General features: G+C 43.1%; 1 protein-coding gene and 1 long non-coding RNA gene across 5 annotated transcripts in view; one reads left to right on the top strand and one right to left on the bottom strand.

Annotated features, from left to right (window-relative positions):
* Window positions 1-549: 549 nt before the first annotated feature.
* LOC123614901 (uncharacterized) overlaps window positions 550-24,835 on the bottom strand; it is an 87,413-nt gene continuing 63,127 nt past the window's right edge. For 3 of the 4 annotated variants that reach the window (XR_012509172.1, XR_012509173.1, XR_006722391.2), the window contains one exon: window positions 550-3,237. This is a non-coding gene — a long non-coding RNA (uncharacterized LOC123614901). The remainder of the gene's footprint in view (window positions 3,238-24,835) is intronic. The other variant, XR_012509171.1, reaches the window with a different exon arrangement.
* LOC141578675 (chitinase-3-like protein 2) lies at window positions 20,215-24,584 on the top strand. Its single transcript, XM_074370645.1, is given in 6 exon segments — window positions 20,215-20,240; window positions 20,478-20,679; window positions 21,163-21,341; window positions 21,627-21,678; window positions 23,566-23,680; window positions 24,445-24,584. Coding segments are annotated over 6 exon segments (714 nt in total).

A 24,835-nucleotide genomic window follows, 5' to 3' on the forward strand; every position in this document is an offset into this window, starting at 1 on the left:
GAAGAGGACACTGTGGCAGATATATGTCTGGGATCTACAGAAATGTCCCCCAGACCTACAGCCCCCTTCTTCTGTCATGCGTGGTCTCCAGGTGACTCTCCTGTCACAGACTATGGGTGAGCAGGAGTGAGGAATCCAGCCTGATATTAAACTGTCTAGTCTTAGCCCGGAGGTTCTAAAAGTTGCTTCTACTCTGGGCCTATGCAATTTTGTGCTGAATTACACAGTCTTAATTGCACAGTTTCTGTTCCATATTCTGTCTATTTCCACACACGAGGAGACATATCTTCCCCCAGTACCTTCTTTTGGCTGCATTCATGTCTTATGCATTTCTGTGTGAGTATAGTAGTTGTTCATGGTTAACTTTTCCAATTGGCTGACTATAATTGTGCCTTAATTTTTCCCAACCTATTTTATGGTGGTCCCAACTGATGCAGGAAAACGGATGTGGGGCTTGAGGAGGGCTGTGTCCCATGTCTCGCTTGAACCCCTGGGATGTGCCCCCACAAATGTGGTTCCTTGGCTTTGCATAGGAAAGAATTCAAGTGCGAGCCACCACTAAGTAAAGGCAGATTTATTTAGAGAGATACATACTACATAAAGTGTAAGGCAAGAGAAATGCAAGGAAATAAGTGCGGCCATTGGGTGCTCCGGCTAAAGTAAAAGTAGGTACACACTCCATTCCATAGACAGAGTGCGGGCCGTCTCTGAAGGGGAGGGAGCGAAAAGGCCACTAGGTGTGGTATTGTCAGTTTTTATGGTCCGGTAGCTTCACACGTCTACAGGTGGGATCATTCCAACTGCCCTGGGGAAGGGGCTGAGATTACCAGGAATTAGACCATGGCCCATTCTTTGGCCTTTTGCGGTTAGCCTTGGGACTGTCATGGTGCCTGCGGGCATGTTATTTGATCACACTGTTACGATGAGCATATAATGAAGCTCCAGGTCTGCTAGAAGTCAAACCTCTTAATCCTCAAGGCCAGCTAGGAGGTGAATCTTCCACCATTTTGGTTGCTGTTATTCCTTGAGTGGCTGTGCCCTGCTCCCGTCCATCCTGTCTCACAACCAAACTACTTCCTTCCTTTAAAAACAGATGAAGAAATGTGTGTATAATGCCCACCAAAAAGATGTATACAAGAATATTTATATTGAATTTTATTTGAAATCACCTCAAACTGGAAATAACCTCAAATGTCCATAAACAGTGGAATGGATGAATTGCCGCATATTCTTAAAATGGAGTACTAGACGGCAGTAAGAATGAATAAACCACGGCTGCCTGCAGTAGCATAGCCACATCACACAAACAGAATGCTGAACAGAAGAGCCAGACACAAACAGAGGCCATGTTGTTAGTTTCCATTTACGCAAAGTTAAAAACAAGCAAAACTAATGTATGGAATGAGAAGTCAGGATGATGCTCCATTTAGGGAGGAAGGAGAAAGTAATGGTTGGAAGAACACTACAGGATTTCCGGGGTGCTAGTAATGTTCTATTTCTTAATCTGGTGGCAGACACAGAGGTTTACTATGTTCACTATGTGATCATTCTTTGCACTGTACACCTTGATGAACTTTTTTATAAGTACATGAAACTTTAAAACGTTTTTTAAAAGTGTTCATTAGGATATGAGGGTGGCATAAATGAGAATGAATTGAGAAATTATTGGGATGGAAGGAGATGAAGTTAACAAGTGTAAATCTACACTTTTGAGAAGTGTGGATAACAATATAAAAGAAGTTAATTGGTCCATAGTTTGAAGGAAACTCGGGATTAAAGTGCGGGGTTATGATGGGAAAGATGAGAGCATATTTATGGGCACCAGGGGAGGAAGCAGGAGGGAAGAGATGTAGAGTACAAGAGAGAGGCAGGTGGAAAAAGATGTGAAAGGAGAGGGAGACGATGAAGTCCGGGCTTTGGCAGAAGACTGGCTTTAAATGGGAGAAAGAGCTCTGTTTGGGGGGAATGGGTATAGGTGTGGATTAATCTGTAGATGAGGAAGTGGGAAGTTAAAGGATAAAATGAGATGCTTCAGTTTCTGCTAAGAGAAAAGGTTTTCCCCCCTTTTTCTTCTTGTGGTTACTGTCCCCCACCCTATTCCTCTGGCTATTCTCTCAGAGTCTGGCTGTGGAGCGGAAGAAAATAAACCAGCCCACTTTTCCCAAAGGTCTTGAAAGGAAGCGCACAGGTCAGTTTCATTCAGGGAATGTACACGGCACAACACAACGGTCTGGGGTGCTTGGACTTAGCCCCAGGCTGCCGCTTACTTGCCTTGGGTTAGGCATTTCCTACGCCTCACTCTCCCAAAATAGCCAAATCACTCTGCAGGGTGCTTGTGAAAACCAGAGAGAATAGATTAGTAATTCCAAAGTCCAAACTTCACATATCCCTTTAATGCCCGAATCACTGTAGTCTCAGCTTCTTCTTTTTAATTGCAGAAGCACTGTTTATTACCAGGCTCCTCTTTCCAGGTATTTCTGGGAAATCCGTAAAAAGTGTTTACATGCTCCGCAGACCAGTTCTGGCAGTTGCTTGTCATCACAGTCTGCAACAGGGATCCAAACTATTACTTTCTCCTTCCATGGTTATGCATGTTTGTCTCAAGACAACTCCTGCTCTCCCCTGTACTGTTTTGCCCAACTTGGACATTGGTTCTATCTCCAGTTCCATACAGTGGTACCTGAGATCAGGAAATAAGGTTTCTTAGGACTTGCTGAAGGTCTTGTGATAAGAGAAGTATACTGCAAAACAGAGAACTTGAAAACAGAGTATCACTGCTCTTGGGTTCTGCAGATGGGTCCTTTCCTGGCACTTCTCTGCCTGCTCCCAGGTTCTGCCCCCATGTTGCAGGGACCTGGCTGCGGTGGAAATGCCCTTGAGTCCAGCCCTGCCTCAGTACTCACATATTCCAGGATGATTGACAGTGGTGAGGTTTATTACATTCAGGGGGACTGCTGCCCCAGACACCGGATGTGATCCTATCCTTTGGCACAAAGCACTAGAACCACAACAACAAAAACAAAACACCTCCAAAGAATGGGTCCTTCAGTACAGAATAACGCGGTCCATAGTCCCGTACAATTCCTCTTCACAGCTTGAGGTTCACAGAAGCTCAGCTATCTGTCCTTCAAGCCACCTTGGAGTCTTGGCTTCTGATCTCCTGTGAGAAATGACTTGAACGATAGCCTATACATCTTCCAGGAATCATCAATGATTCCCAGTATTAGGAGAGGACATCTGAAAATTGGAAACAAAGACCACCTTTTACATTCTCTCTCCTAGACAAGGGCCTCTGCTCTATATTTGGATAACCTTGACCAAACCTTGACTTTCTCCACCCCATTTAAATCAGATCCTCCTTTTACAACCTCAGATCACACTGTTTCCTTTGTTTTCTTAAAAGCACTTAACGATTTATAGTTACACATATATTTCTGAGATTAGTTGTGTAACAACTCTCTCCCTTCCTAGAGTCACCCCCAGGATGCATGGATCATGTCTCTTTTACTCACCTTTGTGTCCCCAGTGCCTAGCACAGTGCCAGGCACACACTAGGATATTGCTAAATATTTCTCAATGGAATTAATGGTGAATGACTAGATGAGTAGTCTGCCCTAAGCTTCCATCTCTAAGAAGACAGAAAATTACTTGAAACATTTTTGGTCTTCCAAGTTCTACTCAAGGCAAACACTTAGGCTGCTTAACACCCATTGTGACCTTTATTTGTTCCCCTGTGGTTATCTCATATGTCATAATTTTATTTTATTTATTTTTTAGAAAGTTTTTTTTTTTTTTAATGGAGTTACTGGGGATTGAACCCAGGACCTCATGCGTGATAAGCATGCACTCTACCACCGAGCTATACCCCGTCCACACCATTGTGACTTTTGTCTTTGCTGGAAATCTTTATTCAGAGTTTTATCAGATCAGTGGAATCTGATCATAGCAGTCCTAGTCTCCATTCTCACGAATGACTTAAAGTGGGCATGTGACTTAGCTCTGGCCCAGTGAGAGGTAAGGAAGTGTCTACCCTGGTCAAGGGGAAATCTGCTGAAGACTTCTGGCATAGATTTCTCTAGAAGGGATGGTGTTTTTCCACCTCTGGACATCACTCAGTTTGGATATGATGGCAGGACCTGCTGAGATGAAGCCAGCACATGCAGCAGAACAGGACAAACCAGCTCGCAGAGTAACAGGCGGGATCCAGGTATGACTGGGCTGGCAGGAGCCTGGCGCTGCCTCAGCTCTGTGCTTCTTATTACCTGAGGTAACAACTCTCCTTGCAGATTAATGCAATGAGCTTTTCAAATACGTTTTACACGGCACTCAGCACAAACACACATACAGACAGGTCGTATCCAAAAAACACAAAAGTTTCACAAAACAATACCACTCCGACTATGTGCAAGGGAATTCCTCTTTTTTCTTCCATTCTATTATTGAATTTTTTAAAAATATGCTTATATAAGGCACCCTAAAATGATTTCACCACCCCAAAATGTGTGTGACCTGCAACTCAACACATTTTGGGGTTTTCTGGTACTTTTCTGCAAACTCTGGAGCCAGCCCACTTAGGAGGCTATCCCAGCTCTGCCAGTTACCAGCTCCGTTACATAGGACACATTTCTTAACCTCTCTGTGATTCAGTTTTCTCGTATTTGATGGAGACAAGACCCCTCACAGTGTTGTTTTAAGGATTAAATGAGTTAATACACACAAAGCGCTTGGAATGGGAAGCCGTTGGGAGGTCTGAACAGAAGACTGATGTGATCTCATAAAGATGAATAAGCATTTGCATTCTTGTGGGAAGGATATTATAACGTAGAGATGCTGGGATTAAGAGAAACACAGCATGTTTCAGGGACATGATGAAAAAACCTGCACTCCAGCCTGTGGAATCAAATTTAATCTTTAGGAGGTAGGACTAGGGGACAAAATGGGTAGTGAAATTTCTAATTCCTTTTTTTTTTTTTTTTAGCTAATAGACTAATTTTTAGAACAATTTTAGGTTTAAGAAAAATTGAATGGAAAGTACAGAGAATTCTTACATATTCCCTCACTTCGACCCTCACACATAGTTTTCCCAATTATTAGCATCTCGCATTAGTGCAGTACATTTGTTACAATTGATGAGCCAATACTGATACACTATTATTAACTAAATTCCATAGTTAACATTAGGGTTTGCTTTTTGTCTTGTAAATTCTGAGTTTTGACAAATACGTAATGACATGTCTCCACCATTACAGCATCACATGGAATGGTTTCACTGCGCTAAAAATCCCCTGTATTCCACCTATCCATGCCTCCTTCCCTTCCTGGAACCCCTGGCAACCACTGGTCTTTTTACTGTCTCCATAGTTTTGCCATTTCCAGGATGTCATAGAATTGGAATCATACAGCATGTAGCATTTTCAGGCTGGCTTCTTTCACTTAGCAATATCTCCTTTTTAAAAACCACTCTGAATACAGAATACATTCAGAAGAAAAAGAACAAAAAGTGTAAGAATTTGGAGGTGTCTTTTCAGTACTAGTCAGGGCTCTGAACAACCAACAGGCAAAACCAATGTCCCTAAAAAACATCTGCTTAATAAATGTTTGTTGAACAAATATGAATAAACCCCAGTGCTATGACTATGACATTAGTTCATGGTTAGTATGTATTTGATGAGCCGAACTACAGTCCCAACACCTTGATAATAACTTAGAGGAGTTTCTTAGTCCTCTTTGGCCATTCACTTAATAGGAACAGACAGTTCTCATGGACTGAGCTCTTTATATGTTCCAGGAACTATGCTAAGCACTTTACAAATATTATTGCAAATCAGCATTACTAATAACACTTTGAGCTAGGTGTTACTAGCTCTGCTTGGCAGATGACGAAACAGGTTCAGAGATGCTAAGAAATTTGCCCAAGGTCACACAGCAGGTAAAGTGAACCTTTAAATTCCCACTAGGATGGGAACCTTATCTCTAGGTTCTTGAGCTGACAAGTGATCCGGTCCTCAAAGCTTCCCACGATGTCCTAGGACAGATACCTTGTGTGATTACAATCAGGCCAGTCTGCTTGCTGCTCCTAAACTGCCCTACCTTCCACACCAAGGAATTCCCCAGTCTATTTGAGTTTTGTTGCTATTCTTATTGTTGCTTTTTCATGTATGGGACAGAAGCTCATTGTAAGAGGAGTCACAGCTACTAAAAGTCCTCAGCGATGTGAATGACCCCTTAGAGATAAGGCAGATAATTCTACAGAAATTATAGGGAAATAAGCCCCCCATTCACCATTGTAGCAGGAAAAGAAGGGGGCCCTACATGAAGGTCATGCATGGCTTTGTAATTCATCAAAGATCCTTAGGCATTTCTACGTTTAGAAGTGCAAAATGACTGAGTTCTCCAACGATGCAAACTTCTGGCAGGAAAGACATATTAATCCAACAATCACATCTCCTAAATGTGTAAACAAGTCTTGTAAGTCAAACATATCTACCTGCTAAATGCGTGGCAAGTGGACAGAACAGAACCAAACCAGCACCATGAAGATACATTACTTTACCTGAATGAACACAGTTTACCCAAAGTACTGATCCTACATTCATCTATTTATTGCCTCCTTGTTTACTTGTACATTTCCCCAGAACTACATATTTTTCTCATCCCACTGAGGGAAACTTAAAAACCATCTCTGTCCCATGACTACAGTAACTAACATTTCAGAGTCAAAGTTTGGTTTGAGATGGCTAAACAAGGCTTACGCAGTAAATCTAAAATTACTCTAGATGAGCCATAAATTAATAAGCTTAACTCTTCTTAGAGTCTTCTCAACCCTATACCTTTTCTTTCAGTTTAGTGCATCTTCTATCACCTTTTTGATATTTTGAACAGTAATCTTTTATAACATGTTTACTGAGATGTCTTCCACATGAGTTTTGACTGGCTCATTTGAGCTTCTCTTCTCCTTGCAGTGAAATGCAATGAATTGAATGAAATGCAATGAATCTGAAATGAAATGCAATGAAATGAACAAATTGCAATGAAATGTCCTTATTTATTGCCCACAGTAAAATCCCTTTATTCCACACCCTTTTTCTTTGTCTACATCTCACTTGTCTCATTAACTATATTCTTGCCAGGTCTTGACAGAAAGAACCTAGAATTGTAGAATGTCAAGTCAGAAGAGACACTATCGGAGGCATCCTATGCCCCAGGCTGTCCCTATCAAGGGCTGCCACCACTGCAGGCATGGTTTCAGCAGTAGGAAAATCCCCGTTTTGAAAACTTAGTCTTTGGCCTCCCAGGCCGTGTGTGTGTGTGTGTGTGTGTGTGTGTGTGTGTGTGTGTGTGTGTGTGTGTAGCCTTGTTATTATACAACTGATTAGCGACTATCAGGATAAGAACCTGGGACTTGAGTGTCCAAGCCCCTATCTTCAGCTCAAGGAAGGGATCTGATGGATAACTGTCTTCAATTTTTTTTCTCTTTTTCCCCCTTAATGAGCAGATACTAGAGAGAGCAATGAGCACAGCCTTGGAACACAGACATCAGTAAATACTTGTTCACTGACTGATTAATGACATCAACCCCCAACTACCCATGGTCACCCTGAGAACAGAGCCCAAGAAGGTACAAACCCACACCCGAAGTCCCTTCCTCTCCCCTTGCCCCTGCCTGGCTCAGAAAGGAACTGTGCCGAACAACCTTGACCATGACCATCGAGTAGGGGAAGCTAAGGAAATGATGAAAGGCTTTGAAAGACATCGTGTGGAAAAAGGAGGAAGGTCATAATGGGCAGGGACCTGAAGGGAAGTGAGAAAGATGGTTGGGTAGAAAGGCTGGAGGCAGGACTGGCATTCCCCTCACGACAAAGGCTGCCCACTTGGGTCTCAGAGACTGCTCTCTTCTCCCTCCCTTTGCCTCTGCAGAAAATATTATTTTGTCTTGTGTCTCAGTCATTTTTAAAGAGACAGATGCACATAGGTGTGTATGTACACATGAACTCACATAGGTGCCCACATGTCTATTTAGCTATATGTACCAAATTGACACCTGTCCCCAAAGTGGACTCTGCTGAACAGAGCTGCTCAAACTCAGTGCCCTCGGGGAGTTCGCCCTCTTGGGATTTACACACCGACTCAAAAATAAGGACCAGCCTCAGCCTCAATGGATGCCCATATCAGACTTTTCTAAGAGCTGAAAGAAGCCGCAACCTACTTCATCATATCACCACTCCTCTCATTTCACATCTCACTGTAACACTTTTTCTCACAGCTCTCATTTCCTGAGTCTTTCCTGTGTCCCAAGTACCTTGGTTGGTGCTGCGGATTGAACTACACAAACCTGAACCTGGCTCCAAGAAGGTAGCATCTCAGTGCTCAGAGGAGCTTTCACACCCAACATAAACAGCAGGCTTCCTGTGAAGACCAAGGGGGATTTTAGTTACAAAAATGCTTTGAGTAATTGGGATATCTGTGTTAATACGATTGCCACTTACATCAGAGGTATGTTTAACAGAGCTCTCTTGTGTCCCTGCAGCTGAGAGGAAGCAGAATGGAGCAGTACTCAGCACGTTCATGGACCACACGAAGGGTGTGAGGTCTGAGCAGCAATCAAGATGTGAATACCTGAGAAACCACGAGTATCAGCTTCCCGTGGTGAATGGGGCTGTGCAGTCAAAACCTGTTTTGTTTTCCTTTTGCTTTCTTTCTCTTTTTTTCTCTGTAACAGCACGCAAAAGAAACCAAACTCAAATTGGTACTTATCCCACAGGGGGCCCAGATACCAGTCCCCTGCTTATCAAGAAATGGAAAGAATCAGTTGCTCTAGCAACAGTCCTGGTTGCAGGAGGTCTGGGGGTGGGAGGAGGGGCTAAGGTTGTTTACCAGGTTCTTCTGGGGAAGGAGGTGGAACCTTCACCCACAACACTAACCGGAGGAAACTGTCTGTTCCCCAAGGTCATAATGCGGCTTCCTGCCGGAGCACGTGATACTTCATTTCACGACTGAGGTGGGCCTTCACCTCAAAGTCTTTCCATAGCTGGAGATGGAAGAGTTTGTGAATGATCAGCCAACTGCTCCCAGTTCAAACTGGAACTCCATCCTGCTGACTGAGGGTGGGGTGGTAGGGTGCTGCAGGCAGAAGGCACACTGGGCTTTGAATTCCTGAGTTTAAATCCTGGCTCTTAATAACCAGAAAGTTCCCCAGCTTGGGAAAGGAAACAGTCATCCAAGTCCAGGAAGCACAGAGACTTCCACAGAGGATCAACCCAAAGAAGAAAACACCAAAGCACATAGTCATCAAATTGACAAAAATTAAGGATAAGGAGAAAATATTAAAATCAGCAAGAGAAAAGCAACAAATAACATACAAGGGGGCTCCCATAAGGTTATCAGCTGATTTTTCAGCAGAAACTCTACAGGCCAGAAGGGAGTGGCAAGATACGTTTAAAGTGATGAAAGGGAAGAACTTACAACCAAGAATGCTCTATCCAGCAAGGCTCTCATTCAGATTTGATGGAGAAATCAAATGCTTCACAGATAAACAAAAGCTAAAAGAATTCAGCACCACCAAATCAGCTTTACAACAAACGTTAAAGGAACTTCTCTAGGCATCAAACCATAAGAAAAGAGAACAAAAAGAAGAGGGAAAAAAAGACCTGCAAAAGATTGCTTTGACTGTTCAGGGTCTTTTATGGTTCCATATGAATTTTGGAATTGTTTGTTCTAGTTCTGTAAAGAATGTCATGAGTATTTTGACAGGGGTTGCATTGAAGCTGTAGATTCCTTTGCATAGCGTGGCCATTTTGATAATGTTTATTCTTTGAATCCAAGAGCACAAGCTATCTTTCCATTTCTTTGTATCATCTTCAATTTTCTTCATCAATGTTTTCCAGTTTTCAGAGTATAGGTAACCGCCTTGATTAAATTTATTTCTAGGTATTTTGTTCTTTTTGAGGATCTAATGTTAAATATGGTGACTATAGTTGACAACACTTACTGTATAATTGATATTTTTGAAGAGAGTAGAAACTATGTGTTCTCACACACACAAAAAAAGATAAATATTTGAAGTGATGTGTGTGTTCATTAACTACATGGAAAGAATCCTTTTACTGTGTATATATATATCAAACCACCATGACATATAGTTTAAGTTTACTACAATTGTATGTCAATTATGCCTTAATAATGTTGAAATTCAAAATGTAAAAATAAAATTCAAAGAATGAGATTTTAAATCAATCAATCAATCAACCCTGGCTCTGCCACTTGAAAGCTGTGTGGGGAGGGGGCATATAATGCATTGGCTGTGAGGGTTGCATAATTGTCCCCCAACCATTTTCATTTTGCCCCTTTCCTTCCCAGTTCCCACGATCCCTTTCTCTCTCCTCTTGTGCAGCCAATCAGAACTCAAGATTCTTCTTACTTTATTTTGCAAAGCTATTTTGTTTTCTTTGGTTCTTTTTTTTTTTTTGCTCTCTAAACCAGATCCTGAGACCTAACTTTCCAGAATGGAGTGATTCTGCAAGTGTTCTGCTAACAACAACAAAAGTTCTTCTCCAAAGGGAATTCTGCCTTCAGCTTTGATATAACGTGCTTTTTTTGTTCTCGTGGTTACTATATTGGTTATTCACTCTACACTTCCCTTGTTCCTCAAGATAACCTAAAATGAATGAGACAGCCAACCTGGCGTACCATCTCTTCAGACTTCATGAGTCCCCAGTTCATTGCTCCCCTCACAGGTCATTTTTTAAATAATCTGAAACCAAACATGCCCACCCTTCCCCTCTCCCTTCTAGGTCTTTCCCTCTTATTTATGAAGTCTTTCAAAATCACTATGCCAGCCTGTCAACATTACAGCAAGTACACGTTTATTGTATACATTTGCTAAACTCTTGGAGGGGGGTGTGTAACAAAATCACAAAAAGCAATCAATGATAGAAATTGTCCATCACCAACCTAACATTCTTCCTGCAGCATGGCCCTTCTGCTCCGCTAATAAAACCTCGATGTGGTCAACTACCAGTAGAAGTTCTTTGACTTTACAGAGAGAAGATCCCTTCTTCTGGCCATAAGGAGTGAATTGCAGTTTGCCTAGAGCACACATAGTACTCTCATTCTCCTAAGGTTGGCTACCTGACCCAATGAGATATGAGGGGAAGTTTGCTGGATGTGGCTTCCAGGAAAGTTTTCGCTTTCTTGGGTAAAAAGGGACAAACTCAACTGGCAGGTCCCCTTTTGTCCCTTTGCCATTGCTTCTTTCCTGGAACACTGACATTATGCCTGGAAGTACAGCAGCCATCTTGGGACCATGAGGTACAAGAGAAAGGACAAAGATATAATCTGTTAAGTATGGTTTAATAGAAAGATAGCAAGAGCCTGGGGTACTAATTGTAACCTGGAGTAGCTGACCAGCCTTGGTCTAACCAGTTATGTGAAACAAATAAGCCTCCTTAGGTTTTCTGTCATACATACCTAAGTGTAGTCCTGACTGATACATAGGTTTTGCTCTCCAGACACAGTTAATGGCTCAGTATACACATTTTGACATCATTTTTGATTCCAAATTTAGTGCATGAAAAAAATCCCATCTGCTCTGCCATCAAAATATATCCCAAATTTCAACAACTTCCCATTTCCCCTGCTGTTACTAACGGGGTTTAAGCCACCAGCATCTCTCACACAGAATATTGTGATATTCTCTTGACAGGCCATCTGTGTCTAACCTTTTGCCTCTTCAGTCTATTCTCAACACAGCAGCCAAAGTGATTCCATAAAATGTAAGTCAGATGGTCTCGCCCCTCTTATCAAAACCCTCCAATGACGTTCATGTTACTCAGAGTAGAAGCCAAATTTCTAAGAACGACCTAAAAGTCACCTGCATGATGCAGCTCCCGGTGTTAGACAGTTGCTGTTTCTCTGCCTTCAGGTTTGCCGGGGTTTCCCCCTTCGGGATCTACTTGTACGCCCGTCCAGTGAATTGATCACATTGAATTTTGTATTTTTCAGCTCTTGAGTTTCCTTTTTTCCCCCTCATGGTTTCTATTTCTCTGTTCATTATGAAAAAAAAAAGACTGAAATAAAAATGCACAATGCGAAAGATGTGAAGTTTCTGTTTTATCTGGGGACTTACTGAGGATGACAGCCCGGGAGGCAGCCTCTCACACAGCTCTGAGGACCTGCTCTGAGGAGGCAAGGGGGAGGTCAGTATACACGTGATTCTGGAGAAGGGGTCCATGTAACCAAGCACACACCTCGGTAGAAGGTTGCTACTAGTCACGAGGATCAGATATCTCAGTTAATGATTAATGTTTTTCTAAGTATGGGAAGATGCAAGAATCCGGGTTCATAAAATTTTCTCTTGAAAATATTTAACTATCTGAAGGCCTGTTCTGCCCGTTTTCCCAGAGCACAGAGGACCTCATTCCTGATCTCCACCCTGAACTCCTTTCAAGTTGTGCTGCAGGTTGGTGACTGCACTGGCTAATGCCAGGTAGCGAGTGACAGTCTTCAGTTGGCAATTATATTCATGTTTCCCTTTAAGTCCTTGAACATATTTAACATAGCTGCTTTAAGGCCCTTGTGTGTCAATCTCTGTCATTTCTAGGTGTATTTCTATTGACACATTTCCTTCCTGGTTATTAGTCATGTTTCCTGTATTTTGCTGTATCTAGCCACGTTTTGTTGGATGCTGACTGCTGTAACTCTCATGTCATCAAACGTGTAGATTTTGTTGGCAGGTGGTCAGTTTACTGGCAGATTGGGGCTTGAATGATTTGCAGCTTGTGTTCAGGCTTTGTTAGGGAAGCTGTCTTTAGGGCCAGTGTGCCCTTTACTAAGGATTGAAACTTCTGAGGTCCCAGTTTAATTTTCCAACTGCTCAACCAAGACTTTCCACCCTGGCCAGGCCTACATCAGTGTCTCCCAGACCTGTGCAAGCTCTCGTGGCTGGTCAGCACTCAGCTCCGCGGTGCTGTGTTTTCCTTTGGTGATGGAACTTTGCCCATCCCTCTGGGGTTTCACCCTTTGTATGTACAGCTTTGCATTCACCCCGAGACCCAGGGGAATCACACAGATTTCTGAAGCTCTTTTTCTCTACTGCTCCCTTGTCTCTGGTATTCTGTTGCATTAATCCATACATCCCAGCCTCTTTCAATGCCAATCTTTGTCCTCTCAGGTCATGCTCTGCATAGGTGCCCCTTCCTTGTGTTGCAGTCTGGAAATTGTCCCAAGGCAGAAATCTGGGGGAGCAGTAACGCTCACCTCATTGGTTTTCCTTCTCTCGCTCGGGGTTCACAGCCGTGCACTGCACGCTGCCTGCTGTCTGAAAACAGTGGTTTCACATGTTTCATCTCGTTCTCTAGTTGGCTACTCAGTTGTGACTGGAAGTGGCCACAAACCCTTCTGAAATGTGTTGTGCATTTCAGCCTCTATGCTAGTTACTAGGGTATGAGTTGAGTGCGAGCACACTGGCACGTGATAAAGGAACTGAAACTCAGAGCGAGGAGATCATTTGCCTGTGACAAAGCTGCCGTTGTTACTAGGAGCGGCCAGGTGTTTTGCATTCTCAGGCTGTTCTTTATGCTCAAATCATACCATTTGCCCCCAGCTTAGCTCCTCTTAGCCCTCACTTCCCCCAGTCCCTGTCTTCTAACAGAATACTGACTTCTTCAGCCTGCTCCCCTCCAGCACCTCCCCATACCCTATTTCAGACTAGCTGGGAAAGGTCTTCCAGGCCCAAGTGTAACAGACCATTTAGAAGGGCTGAGACCCACTCCACCATGAGCCAGTGAGATGAGCTATGTGATCCTCCCCACTGTGACATCTGCCTCATATTTGCTCCGAAGGCCCCTCACACCAACATGCAACACAATGAACCCATGTCTAGGAAATGGTGCTGTGAACAGCAACACTTAAGCAAATGGGATTCACCCGAAAATCAGCAGAGTGCTAAACACCTGCCTCTGTGTCAGGCCCCGAGGGGCAGAGGGTCACCAAGAAAAAGCCTCTTCGCTCCGGGAGCGCTTGTTCTAGGGACTGGCGTTGGCAGACACCTCCTGCTGCTGCTTTTCAGGGTCGGCCTCAGGTACAGATAGCCCTCTTGCCCCAGGTCACACCCTTACGAGGGTGACTCATATCTGGGGACTAAATTAGGTAGCAGGATAAAGGCCCAGGCATTTTAATCTGAAGCAGGATGACTCAGATGGACCCCACTTGTTCTCGAGCTCCTGGCCAGGTTGGCTGAAGCTCTGTCAGGGCTGCATTGCGACTCAGCTTTGCCCCCCGCCAAGTCCTGCCCCTTCTCCCTCCTTTTCACAGGTGATGATTCCTGATAAATGACTTGTGCCCAGGCTCCGACTCCACATCTGTTACTGTGGAACCTAACCTGTGACATAGGGAACCACCGCTGGGCTTTGGCAGCCACGTCCAGGCCAGGTTCCCCGCAGCCAGTGCCGCCGGATCAGGCAGTGGGTGATGACTCCATGGAAGGTCACCCTATACACCAGTTCTAACTCCTCACAACTCTCCACCTCCCTTCTTTACCAGTGTGGCAGAAAATTGAAATGAGCATCCAGAATGTATTGGAAAATAACATTAGTTATTTATTGAGTGTACACTCAGATCCAGGCACAATGCTGAAAGTTTCACACGCGCAGCCAACATGAATCCTCACAGACCAACCCACAGGGGAGGTCCTCTTATCATCCCTGCTCTATAAAGAACTTCCCTCTTCCCTGGCTTACGTCTACAAAGAGCTGGGGCAGGCCCATGGGAAGATGCTGTGTGATTATCTCAGGCCCCCTCCAGGAATCTGGCTCCACTATCTGTGGCATGAGTGCCTCACAACAGCTTCCTTTTTATCTCTAGCTGGGGCTTACATCCTGCTTTTCCTCCTTCCTCCCCCAGCTTTCAATTCTGCAGCTCTGGCAGCCCCTGCAAGGGGCCCACTAACAAATCAGGGGCACTTTCAGTGCTCAACACCCACCCTCTAAAATAGGAAGGCAAGAAGCACGCAGCCCACATCCTGTATTTGATTCAAGTTCCCACCAGTGGTTCAACCTATACAAGCCTGTATGTAACATCTTTGAGCTTACCGCCAGCTTAATAACCACCAACCTGGGCTCTCAAAGATCGCTCGTTCATTCATCTGTTTATCAATGATGCACTACCAAGTGGACCTGCTGTGGACAAGGGCTGGCTGGAAGGGCACAGATGAATGACCTATTCACTTATTCTTACACTTGTTTATTTAACGGTGACATACTGAGATTCTGTTTTGTTTGCAACAGAAGTCCTGAAGATACGGTGGGGAGCGAGAAACAGTCATGACCTCACATTTCCACTTAGTGGAGAGAGGGAAGGGCTAGGGTCTATGACTCAATGACTTCACCATAGTTCAATCTCACACACAAAGTCCAGAAGACTATGCAAGACATTTTTGGCTCAAGTTTGACAGTTAATTTCTCATGCAGAAGGGGCTCTCAGACAGGTGGGTAATTGAGTGTCTCCTTCAGTTTGTTTCCTTCCACCTTAGTACTTTAAAAAAATTTTATTTTATTTTATTTTATTTTATTTTATTTTATTTTTAATGGAGGCCCTGGAGATTGAACCCAGGACCTCATGCATGCTAAGCATGGGCTCTACCACTGAGCTCAACCTTCCCCCCCACCCCCACTCTAGTGCTTATTTTGGGCTGAGTCTTTCTATTTAGGCCCTCTGGGTGTCTCACAGGCCAACTCCTCTCACCAGAGAGCAAATACCTTTCTGTGAACCTGTCCTGGCCCCTCTTCTCCACATGGATACTTGGCCTCATTTGACCTCCCTCCGTGTCCTGCCTTGTAGACAGGCCTTTCTTAGCACACATCCCATGTGTCCCCAGGCTGACATATGCTGCAAGAGCCTGTCTCTTCTTCTACCTTGAGGCCCATTAACAAAAGCCCCTTTCTGTTACACCAGGTTTAGGCCTGAACCAGGTCCCAGAAAGCAAGGTGGGGAGGCGCCAAGCCTCAGGAATGTCTGCAAGTTGAGGCAAACAAGAAAAACTCATTTTGCCGTATTTAGAACAGAACATTTCTTCACACTTGCTTTGCATTTTCCCCTGGTGTTTGTGCCTCTGTTCCCTCCCCCTTTTTGGTCCATACCTGTTTCCACAGTGAGCCAGGTGATGGACTCATTCCTTTCTCCCTATTCATCCTCTCTGCTTTTCTAAGACATCTCTATCCCAAGAAGAGACTGAGAGGCTGGGGGACACAGCACCTTCTCAGGACGCAAGCCCAGGTACTGAGCCACCTACCAACCACCACAAGAGGGCGCTGCTTCTGGCCTCCTGCTGCCGCGGCTCTCTCCCAGTCCAGGCTGGCTGGTGGAATTCTCCCTGGACCAGTGACAGTGCCTCATGTTCCTCACTGACTAATAAAAAGTCATCCTTCATTTTTATTTCCTCCTCTGGCAGAACTGGGTGTTGAATCTTTTCCTCAAATCCCAAAAAAACATTTCTGACCAAACCTTGGGTTAAGAAGTGTAGTTTTTTTCCAGCTTTAGGGATTCAGGTCTTCCCTGGGGTTTGAAACAGAGCTAGATCTTGCCTTCCTACGTCCCTGTAAATCAAGATGACCCAGAGTTGGCGTTTAAACCTGGCATTGTAACCAAGATGGACAACCTCACACTCTCACCTTGGGTGATTCTCAGTTCCTGTGATGCCCATAAAGGCTCCCACTCACTCCTGCTCCCACCTCAGGACTTCCCTGAGGTCTGCAGCAGTGCATGCTTCCGGCTCTTCTTCTGCACCCGAGCCAAGCCCAGACCCGCTTTCTAATCCCACTGAAAGCATTCTTTCTGGAGGAAGCCAGCTTGGTTCCTACCAGGGCACTGCAGTCACCTTCTAGCTACAGCCCTCCCTCTGTTTGCACTGCTGCGCTGTGCGTATTTCATTTTCTGTTCCTTTATCCTGCGTGGACATAGCTCTCACCTACCTCCTCTTTCCCCAGTTAGATGCAGAAGCTATAAATGAAGATCAACAGATCAGACTTCAAAAAAACTATTTTCTTAATGGCACAAAGAGAATATAAACAAAAGATGAAGTGAACAAAATGGGGAAAATTAAATATGAGAGAAAAGATGAATTTATATAATACAAAAAAAAAACCAACAAACTAAAAAGCAATACCAAAAAGATGGATAAACAATCCAACATGAATGGGCAGGCAACTCAGAGGAGAAATAGCCTTGGCCAATAAATAAATAAAATAATTGCTCAACTTTTAATTCTAATATAAATTGATATAAGGCATCTTTGTTTAATATAGAAGATATAAAGGCCTGAAAATAACTATTATTTGTGAGAATGGGGGTAATAGACCCACATCACAGACTGTTGGAGGGAGTATAAACAAGAATGTTTCGAAGAGTGGTATAGAAGTAGTAAACGCACATTTCTGTGTGCAAACTCATCTCACTGCAGTATTGACTGTAATTGTGAAAGTCAGAAGCAACTAAAATACCTGTCAGTGGAGAATTGTAGCTGTTGAAAGGGCATGTAAATTGATGTATCTTGATTGGTGACACACAAGGATGCTTTAATTGTTAATGTACGTGCGTGCGTGCATAGAGTGGGGAGGAGGGTTAAGAGTGATATATACCAAACTATGACAGTGATTTCTTTAGAGAATGAGTAGGTACTTACATTTTCTGCTTTATACACTTTCTTATATACTTTCATATTCTTTAGAGTTTTGCTGCACTGTAAGTTTGGTACAATTATAATTTTTATTCAAATTTTCAGTTTTCGGTAAAAAGGAACAATTTGTTGATGCGTTTGTCTCTATCACAAAGGACACAAGTTATGAGAAACCATATCATAATAATATTTATAAAGTAGCTGACATAAACAGCCCATTAATCTGTTTTAAATTGATTTTCTTTTATACAATATAAAAGTTGATGCTCTATTTAGCATATACAATAGTCTCTCACCTTATCCACAGGGTATAATAAGTTCCGGGACCACGAGTGAATGCCCGGAACATGCCAGCGGAGAGGACTGAACCTGAACCCTATATATACTACGTTTTTCCTATGCAGACATACCTATTGTAAAGTTTAGTTAAACATTAGTGGGCCAAGAGTTTCTCTTCTCTAAAAGGAGGAAATTAAAATTGAAAGGTAGGTTTCAAAATTTTTGTTGCTGTTTTGAATATTTCAGAACACTTCCTTCAAATGCAAATTTAGAGAAGCGCCATGTGTACACACATAAACATGAACTGGCTGACGCTGCTACGGCTGCCTGGAACCATCTGTTCTCACCAGGCTGCCTTTCATGGGAATCCAGGGAACTGCAGACTCTACGGAGCTCAGCGTAAAAGCTGCTGGAAAGGATAATCCTTGGAGTCACTTTTGTTTCTGACTGACTACAACTCAGGGACCCTCAAAAAATGAATGGCTAAAAGCTGCACATTCAGACATTATGCTGGGTGTAGATTTTAGCCTGGGAAACATGGAAGCATCAATATCCAATGATCGATCACATGGTTAGTTATTTTTCACACCTTGGTTGCCCTGTGACGGAAAATCTTTCATTAAGTACTAGAAAATTTCTGTAAGATCTCATCACTTAATCTAGTTTATTTGACTAATTATAAGTAGCTGAAAAGTCCTAGGAAATCTTTTTTCTACTAAAACTATTGAAATCTAATTCTAATTCTTATAGTAAGCCCTTACTTTATCAAGTTCTAACTCTATCCTGATTAGCTTAGAAGAAACTCAAACTTTAGCTTTTTCCAGGCTACCTACCTCTGACTGCAGCTAGTTTCACCCTGGTCCAATGACAGCTATTTGGGAACCACTGATTTATCCTAGTTTCACAAAGTACAAAGCTCTGTATGCACCCCAAAACCAAACACACTGATTTTCTATACAAATCCTCAGATCTCCATACTGTTTTCTCCTAAACAAACAGGTGAATGAATGAACATAAAGACTTTCCAAAGTCTCATTTTACTTTTAATTTGCAAGGAGAATGAACACATTTGCATGCATAATATTAATATTATGCCCAGTATTAATATTTTTCTCAGCTATATTTGTGAACCTCACTGAAGAAACCAGAAGAAAACTCGAGCTTTCCATACTGTTTTTTTGGCCCCCTCTCTGTGGGATGAGCTGAGTGGTTTTCAGACCGATCCAGGTTCTGTAGGCTTCTGGAGCCACTGAGAATCAGAGTGGGTAGGAATGAACTCTTGACAGATCAAGTTTGTTAAAAAATAACTGAATCAGCAAAATGGAATAGAAGTTTCCAGCCTTCACCACCCTATAAAAACACTAATTTAACAATCATTCATGGATGAAAAACCTGCATAAGAGCTCCAGAAACCAGGTGAGAGTTTACAGAACCTGGGTGGAACACAGAAATGAAAAAGGATGCACTGAAGAGGGTAGGAGGACTGTCTTAATTTACCTGTGTCCCCTGTCCCCCAGGCCTACACAGCACCAAGAGAGATGCCCTCACCTCATGCTTAAGATGACGTTTATTACAAAAATCAAAAGACAACAAATGTTTGGGAGTATGTGGAGAAAAAGAAACACTTGTACATGGTTGGTGAGAACACAAATTGGTGCAGCCACTATGGAAAACAGTATGGAGGTGCCTCAAAAAATTAAAGATAGAACTAGCATATAGTGCAGGAATTCCTCTTCTGGGTATCTATCCAAAGGAACTGAAATCAGGATCTCAAAGATCCTGCATTTCCATATTCATTGTGATATTATTCACAATAGCTGAGACAAAGAAACAACATTCATCAACAGATGAACAGATAAAGAAAATGTGGTTTATATGTACACTGGAACATTATTCAGCCTTAAAAAAGGGAAACCCCGTCATTTGTGACATCATGGAGGAACATGAAGGACATTATGCTAAGTTAAATAAGTCAGACACAGAAGAACAAATCCTACATGGTACCACTTTTAAAATGAATCTAAAATACTCAAACTCATAGAAATGGAGACTGGAATGGTAGTTGCCCTGGGCTAGGAGGAGGAGGAACCAAGGAGGCATTTGTCAAGTGTACAAAGTTTTCATTACACAGATGAGTAAGTCCTGGAGACCTCCTGTACAGTACAGATAATTAATGATATTGTATTGTAGACTTAAAAATCTGTTACAAGAACAGGTCTTAAGTTAAATGTTCTTATCACAAAATAGTGATGATAAAAACAATAGGGATGGAAGAAGCTTTTGGGGGTGATGGGTAGGTTTCTGGCATTGATTGTGGTGATGGCTTCATGAGTGCACTCATCTCCTAACTCATCAAGGTGTGTACATTAATTACGTGCAGCTTTTCATATGTAAAAATAAAATAAAATACAACAGAAAAACAGGACAAAGCCCTGGTTCTTCTCTAATGTTCCAGGGCACATCCAAACACTTAAAGTGACATTCATTGTGTTTTCTTCCTAATCACAAAAGTGGTGCATGATCCTTAAAGAAAATGTGGAAATTACAAGGCCTCTGGATTCTTTGCACCAAAAGGAAAAGCCAAGTATCCCATGGTCAATTATTCTGCATCACGCTCGGAATTTATCAACTCTGTCATCCTGTTTCTGAGGAACCATGACTTTAATGGGCTTCATATAAGCTGGATCTACCCAGATCTGAAAGATGACACTCATTTCACTGTGCCGATTCAGGTAAGACAAACTCCACGGTACCCTCAGTACCTTAACAAGCAGAACACGTGGCCACACCAGGAAAGAAAAAGGAAGAGATTGGTTCTGGTTGGAAGCCCCACTGATGGAGGAAAAACCCTTGGTTCTAGTTTAGGGCAAGGCCATCAAAGAACAGAGCCTCCATCCACAATAAATAAACAACACCAGAACAAAGCAATTGCCCATGAAAAATGAGTATGGGGCTCCAGAATCTTCTGATTACTAAAATAGCCTCATAGATGTCCTATCAGATAGATCAGAAAATCTGTTAGGAGGAAACCCAGATAGTTTTTTCCTGGGTACCATGAGACTGGTGGTCCTGCCTAATGAATTTCCTGAGCACAAGGCAGGATCTTTCCATCTAATGTGGTTCTAGAAACTTCATATCTGGCAAGAACCTTATCGCTGTACTCTGGGAGGGGAACTGACCTCTTGTGTTTTTTCTTTTGTTTTGTTTTTTCAAAGGAGTTAGCAGAAGCCATTCAGCAGGATTTTGTAAAATCCACCAAAGAAAGGCTTCTCTTGACTGCAGGAGTTTCTGCAGGGAGGGAGATGATTGATAATAGCTATCAGATCAAGAAATTGGTGAAGGAGATCCTCACTCTGACTTGGGAGAGGGGGTCAGGAGATGCTTCCTGGAGGAAGTGACATTAGCTGAAATCTGAAGAGGAGATGGAACTAGTGAGAAATGGGGATGGAAGATTGAAAAAGGGAGACTACCCCAGTTTTTTGACTTGGGCAAGTAAGTGGATGGCAACGGCATTTTTACTGAGCTGGGGAAGACAGGAGAAGGAGCAGAAATGGCCATTGGTCCCAATCATGAGATCAGTTTTGGATGTTCTGAGTTTGAGGAGTAAGTGGGAAATCCATATGCCTGTGAGACATGTAGATAAAAAGTGAGCTGTTAGGTGAATGGGTTTGGATCACAGGAATCCAGTCTGTGCTAGAGATGTAGATCCTAAAATCATCAGCATGAAGATGGTATTTGAAGCCAAAGCACATGTGAAGAGAGACAAAACCCGAGGACCTTCTGCACCTAAGGGACAGGCAGAGGAAGAGGAGCCCATTAAGAAACTGACAAGATCAACAAGGGGGTAGGAGGAGCCCATACAGCTCTGTGCCAGAGAAGTGGGTATTTCAAGGAGAAAGGAGTGATCAAATGTGTCATATTCTGCCCAGAAGTCAGATAGACTTAGCATCTCAGAGATAATGATCAAAGGCGTTCAGCTAATTTTAGACCATCATTTCCTTCTGCCCTTCAGTCTGGAAAAAAAATTTTTTTAAGCGTAGGAAACACTAAGAATCAAGCGATAATTCAACCAACAGAAACTCTTGGGACACTCCCATATCTCAAAGATTATGTACTGTGGGATCTAGAAATAAGTAATTATTCATCCTTGTCTCAAAAAGCTTGCTGCCAAGATGAAAAAATGTAGAATACAAATATAAGTAATTAAAGAAGAGTTTAAAAGAGCATAACTATAATAGTTGATCAAATTATCTCAGTATTGAGAAACAAGATGTGAGTAAGTGGACAATGAGTGGCCAATGTAGAAGGCCATGAGTTCAGAGATGGGTGACTGAGGAAGGCTCCATAGAAGAGGAGAGATACACACTGGACCTTGAAGGATGGGTAGGAGTTTGATTAGATAAGGAAAGAATGATATTCTACACCTTGGTTTCCCCTTGGAAGCCTAGTCTGGCCTCCTATCACTGGCGTGGTCATGCCATGAACCTGTGCTGAGGGACTTGGCATCCACTGAGGTGCTCAGTGAGTGTAGTGTTCAATTTTTCCTCTCATATCACACAGGGGAATGTTTGAGACACCATCAGTTCAGTTGGCAAAGGGAAAGGAGCACGGGTCACCATGTGAGAGTCCTCACTGAATCTCAGGGTGCCTGACTTTGAAGGGAGGGAGAGAAGCTGACCTAGGTTGCTCTATGTTGATAGCAACAACACTTTTAACATAAGAGATAAGAAACATCACTGCTCAGAATCTGCTGGTAGGATTTTAGTATGGACCACTGGATACACACTCCCCTATCTCATAGAAAATTTAATTTGATTGTTCAGTTTATCACCCTAGATCATTCTAACTTTAACAAATTGATACTTGCTTCAATATTCAACTTTCAATTTTCAACCCTCATTGAGGCAAGAATGAGTGGAACTAATCTAAAAAGAGTAAGCAATCCAGAATGAATTTTCTGTAAGACCTTAAAAAGCATTTTTTTCCCACTGAAGATTTATCTTTTTTTTTAGTAGCTCTTACTTATGCTAACAGAAAGAGAAAATAGCTGATGATAGAAACGGGGATCCCAAGACAGGCACATTGGGAATGGGAAAGGGCAGAGGGAGAGTAGTGGGATTGAAGTGGAGATGGTCTACAGGCAGGAAGTGATGATGATGGTCATTATAATGCCACATACTTGTAAAGCACTTCACCCCTCTCAGGGCTGTTTTTCCCCCTTAATATGTGTTAGTTCATTTGGTCCTAACAACAGTATTGTAAGGTAAGTATATAGGAGACATTATTATAGTTATTTCCATTTTGCAAATGAAGAAATTGAGAGATTTACTGGTCAGTGCAGAATTCTGATGTGAAACTCAAGTACTGTCTGACCTCTAGCTCTTTGTGGCTCCTCCTGATGAGGCCTTAGTACCAACAATTCCCAAGGGCTCATCTTGGACCATCCATTCTGTATGTTGTATCTGCATGTCATCCATATATCTTTTCTCTCACTGATTCTTGGAGTAAAGATTCTGATATTATCTGCAAGACCCTCGTGGGCTTACTTGCCCTTTCGATCTCAATACATTTTAAGAAGAGCTCATTACTGACTCTCTTGCTCTTCTTCTGCCTGCCAGATCTGCCAGTTCCTGCAAGGAGCCAAGATCATGAGGCCCCAGGATTAGCAGGTCCCCTATGCAGTCAAGGGGAACCAGTGGGTGGGCTATGATGATGTGGAGAGTGGGGAGACCAAGATGAGTAGGCAAGAGGCTCTGGGGCAGAAGAGCACTCATTTGGGTGGGGAATGGGGTGTGTCGTCAAATGCCTCAATACCCTGTGTGGAGGGAGAGAAGCCTTGGGGCCTCCATTCTACGATGGGATCCATTGACCTTTGTTGGCCCAAGTCTAGTATCACCTATGGTACAGGCAGGAAAGGTGGAAAGGATGCAAGAAGGAATTAAGACTAAGGGAAGAAGTGAGGAATGGAGAGAATGTATGAGTGAGGAGGAGGGAGAGGGAACAAAGGAGACACTGGTGCCCATATAATTACCTGCCTCATTGATCATCTCAGGGCAAACCTTTCAGTCCTCCTCATGGACTGCTTTTCTAGGAGCCTCCAGATTTCTCAGCCTACCAGTCTTTAGACCTTGCTAAGATGTTTGTTTGCTTTCCAGGCTTAGAGCGTGACAAAGGCATCAGTGTAACCGACAACCTAATTATAATTGAAACCTTGCTAGTGGCTTCCTAGTTTTTACTCCTCATCCTAGAGCCTCCAGTGTTTCAGAGCCTCCAAGAACACTGGTCCTGCAGTATAGTTCCTCCACGAGAGGTGGTTAATAGTGGCTGGACCTCTCTTCATCTTATAAGACTTCCTGAGCAACCGTTCCCTTCAGGGAGTCCCTAACGCCATAAGCCATAAGTCTACTTCTAAGCTCAAATCTTCATCTGAACTGAACTTCGGTCATGGCCCTCTAAGGTCCTCTTCTAACCTCTATATGCCCTTCTGTTCCTCTGTCAGGTTCAATTCCTAAAGGATTTAAACTGGGGAGGGGCCATGATGCGGTCTATTGACATAGATGACTTCACTGACAAATTCTGCAACCAGGGCCCTTACACCCTCATTCAAGGTGCCAAGAGAAGCCTTGGCCCCCTGTGAATGTAACAGAGTCCAGGACAGGCTGGGAGTGGGCAGAGAGCCGGGCAGAACAGGACACAGGAGACTGCCTGGGGGAGAGCGTCTTCATATTTGACTGACCCGCTCTTACGTTCCTTTGGACCGTCTGCCTTGTTTTCTTGTCGCTTAGGCTGGTCGCATCTTTTTGATGGGCTCCCCACAGACTTCTAAACCAGTACAAGTGATAGTTTGGCGACCATTTACTGAGTACAATCCGAGCCGAAGACTTTCTT

Source organism: Camelus bactrianus, chromosome 9 (assembly GCF_048773025.1).
Source record: "Camelus bactrianus isolate YW-2024 breed Bactrian camel chromosome 9, ASM4877302v1, whole genome shotgun sequence".
In the NCBI taxonomy this organism is placed as follows: Eukaryota; Metazoa; Chordata; class Mammalia; order Artiodactyla; family Camelidae; genus Camelus; species Camelus bactrianus.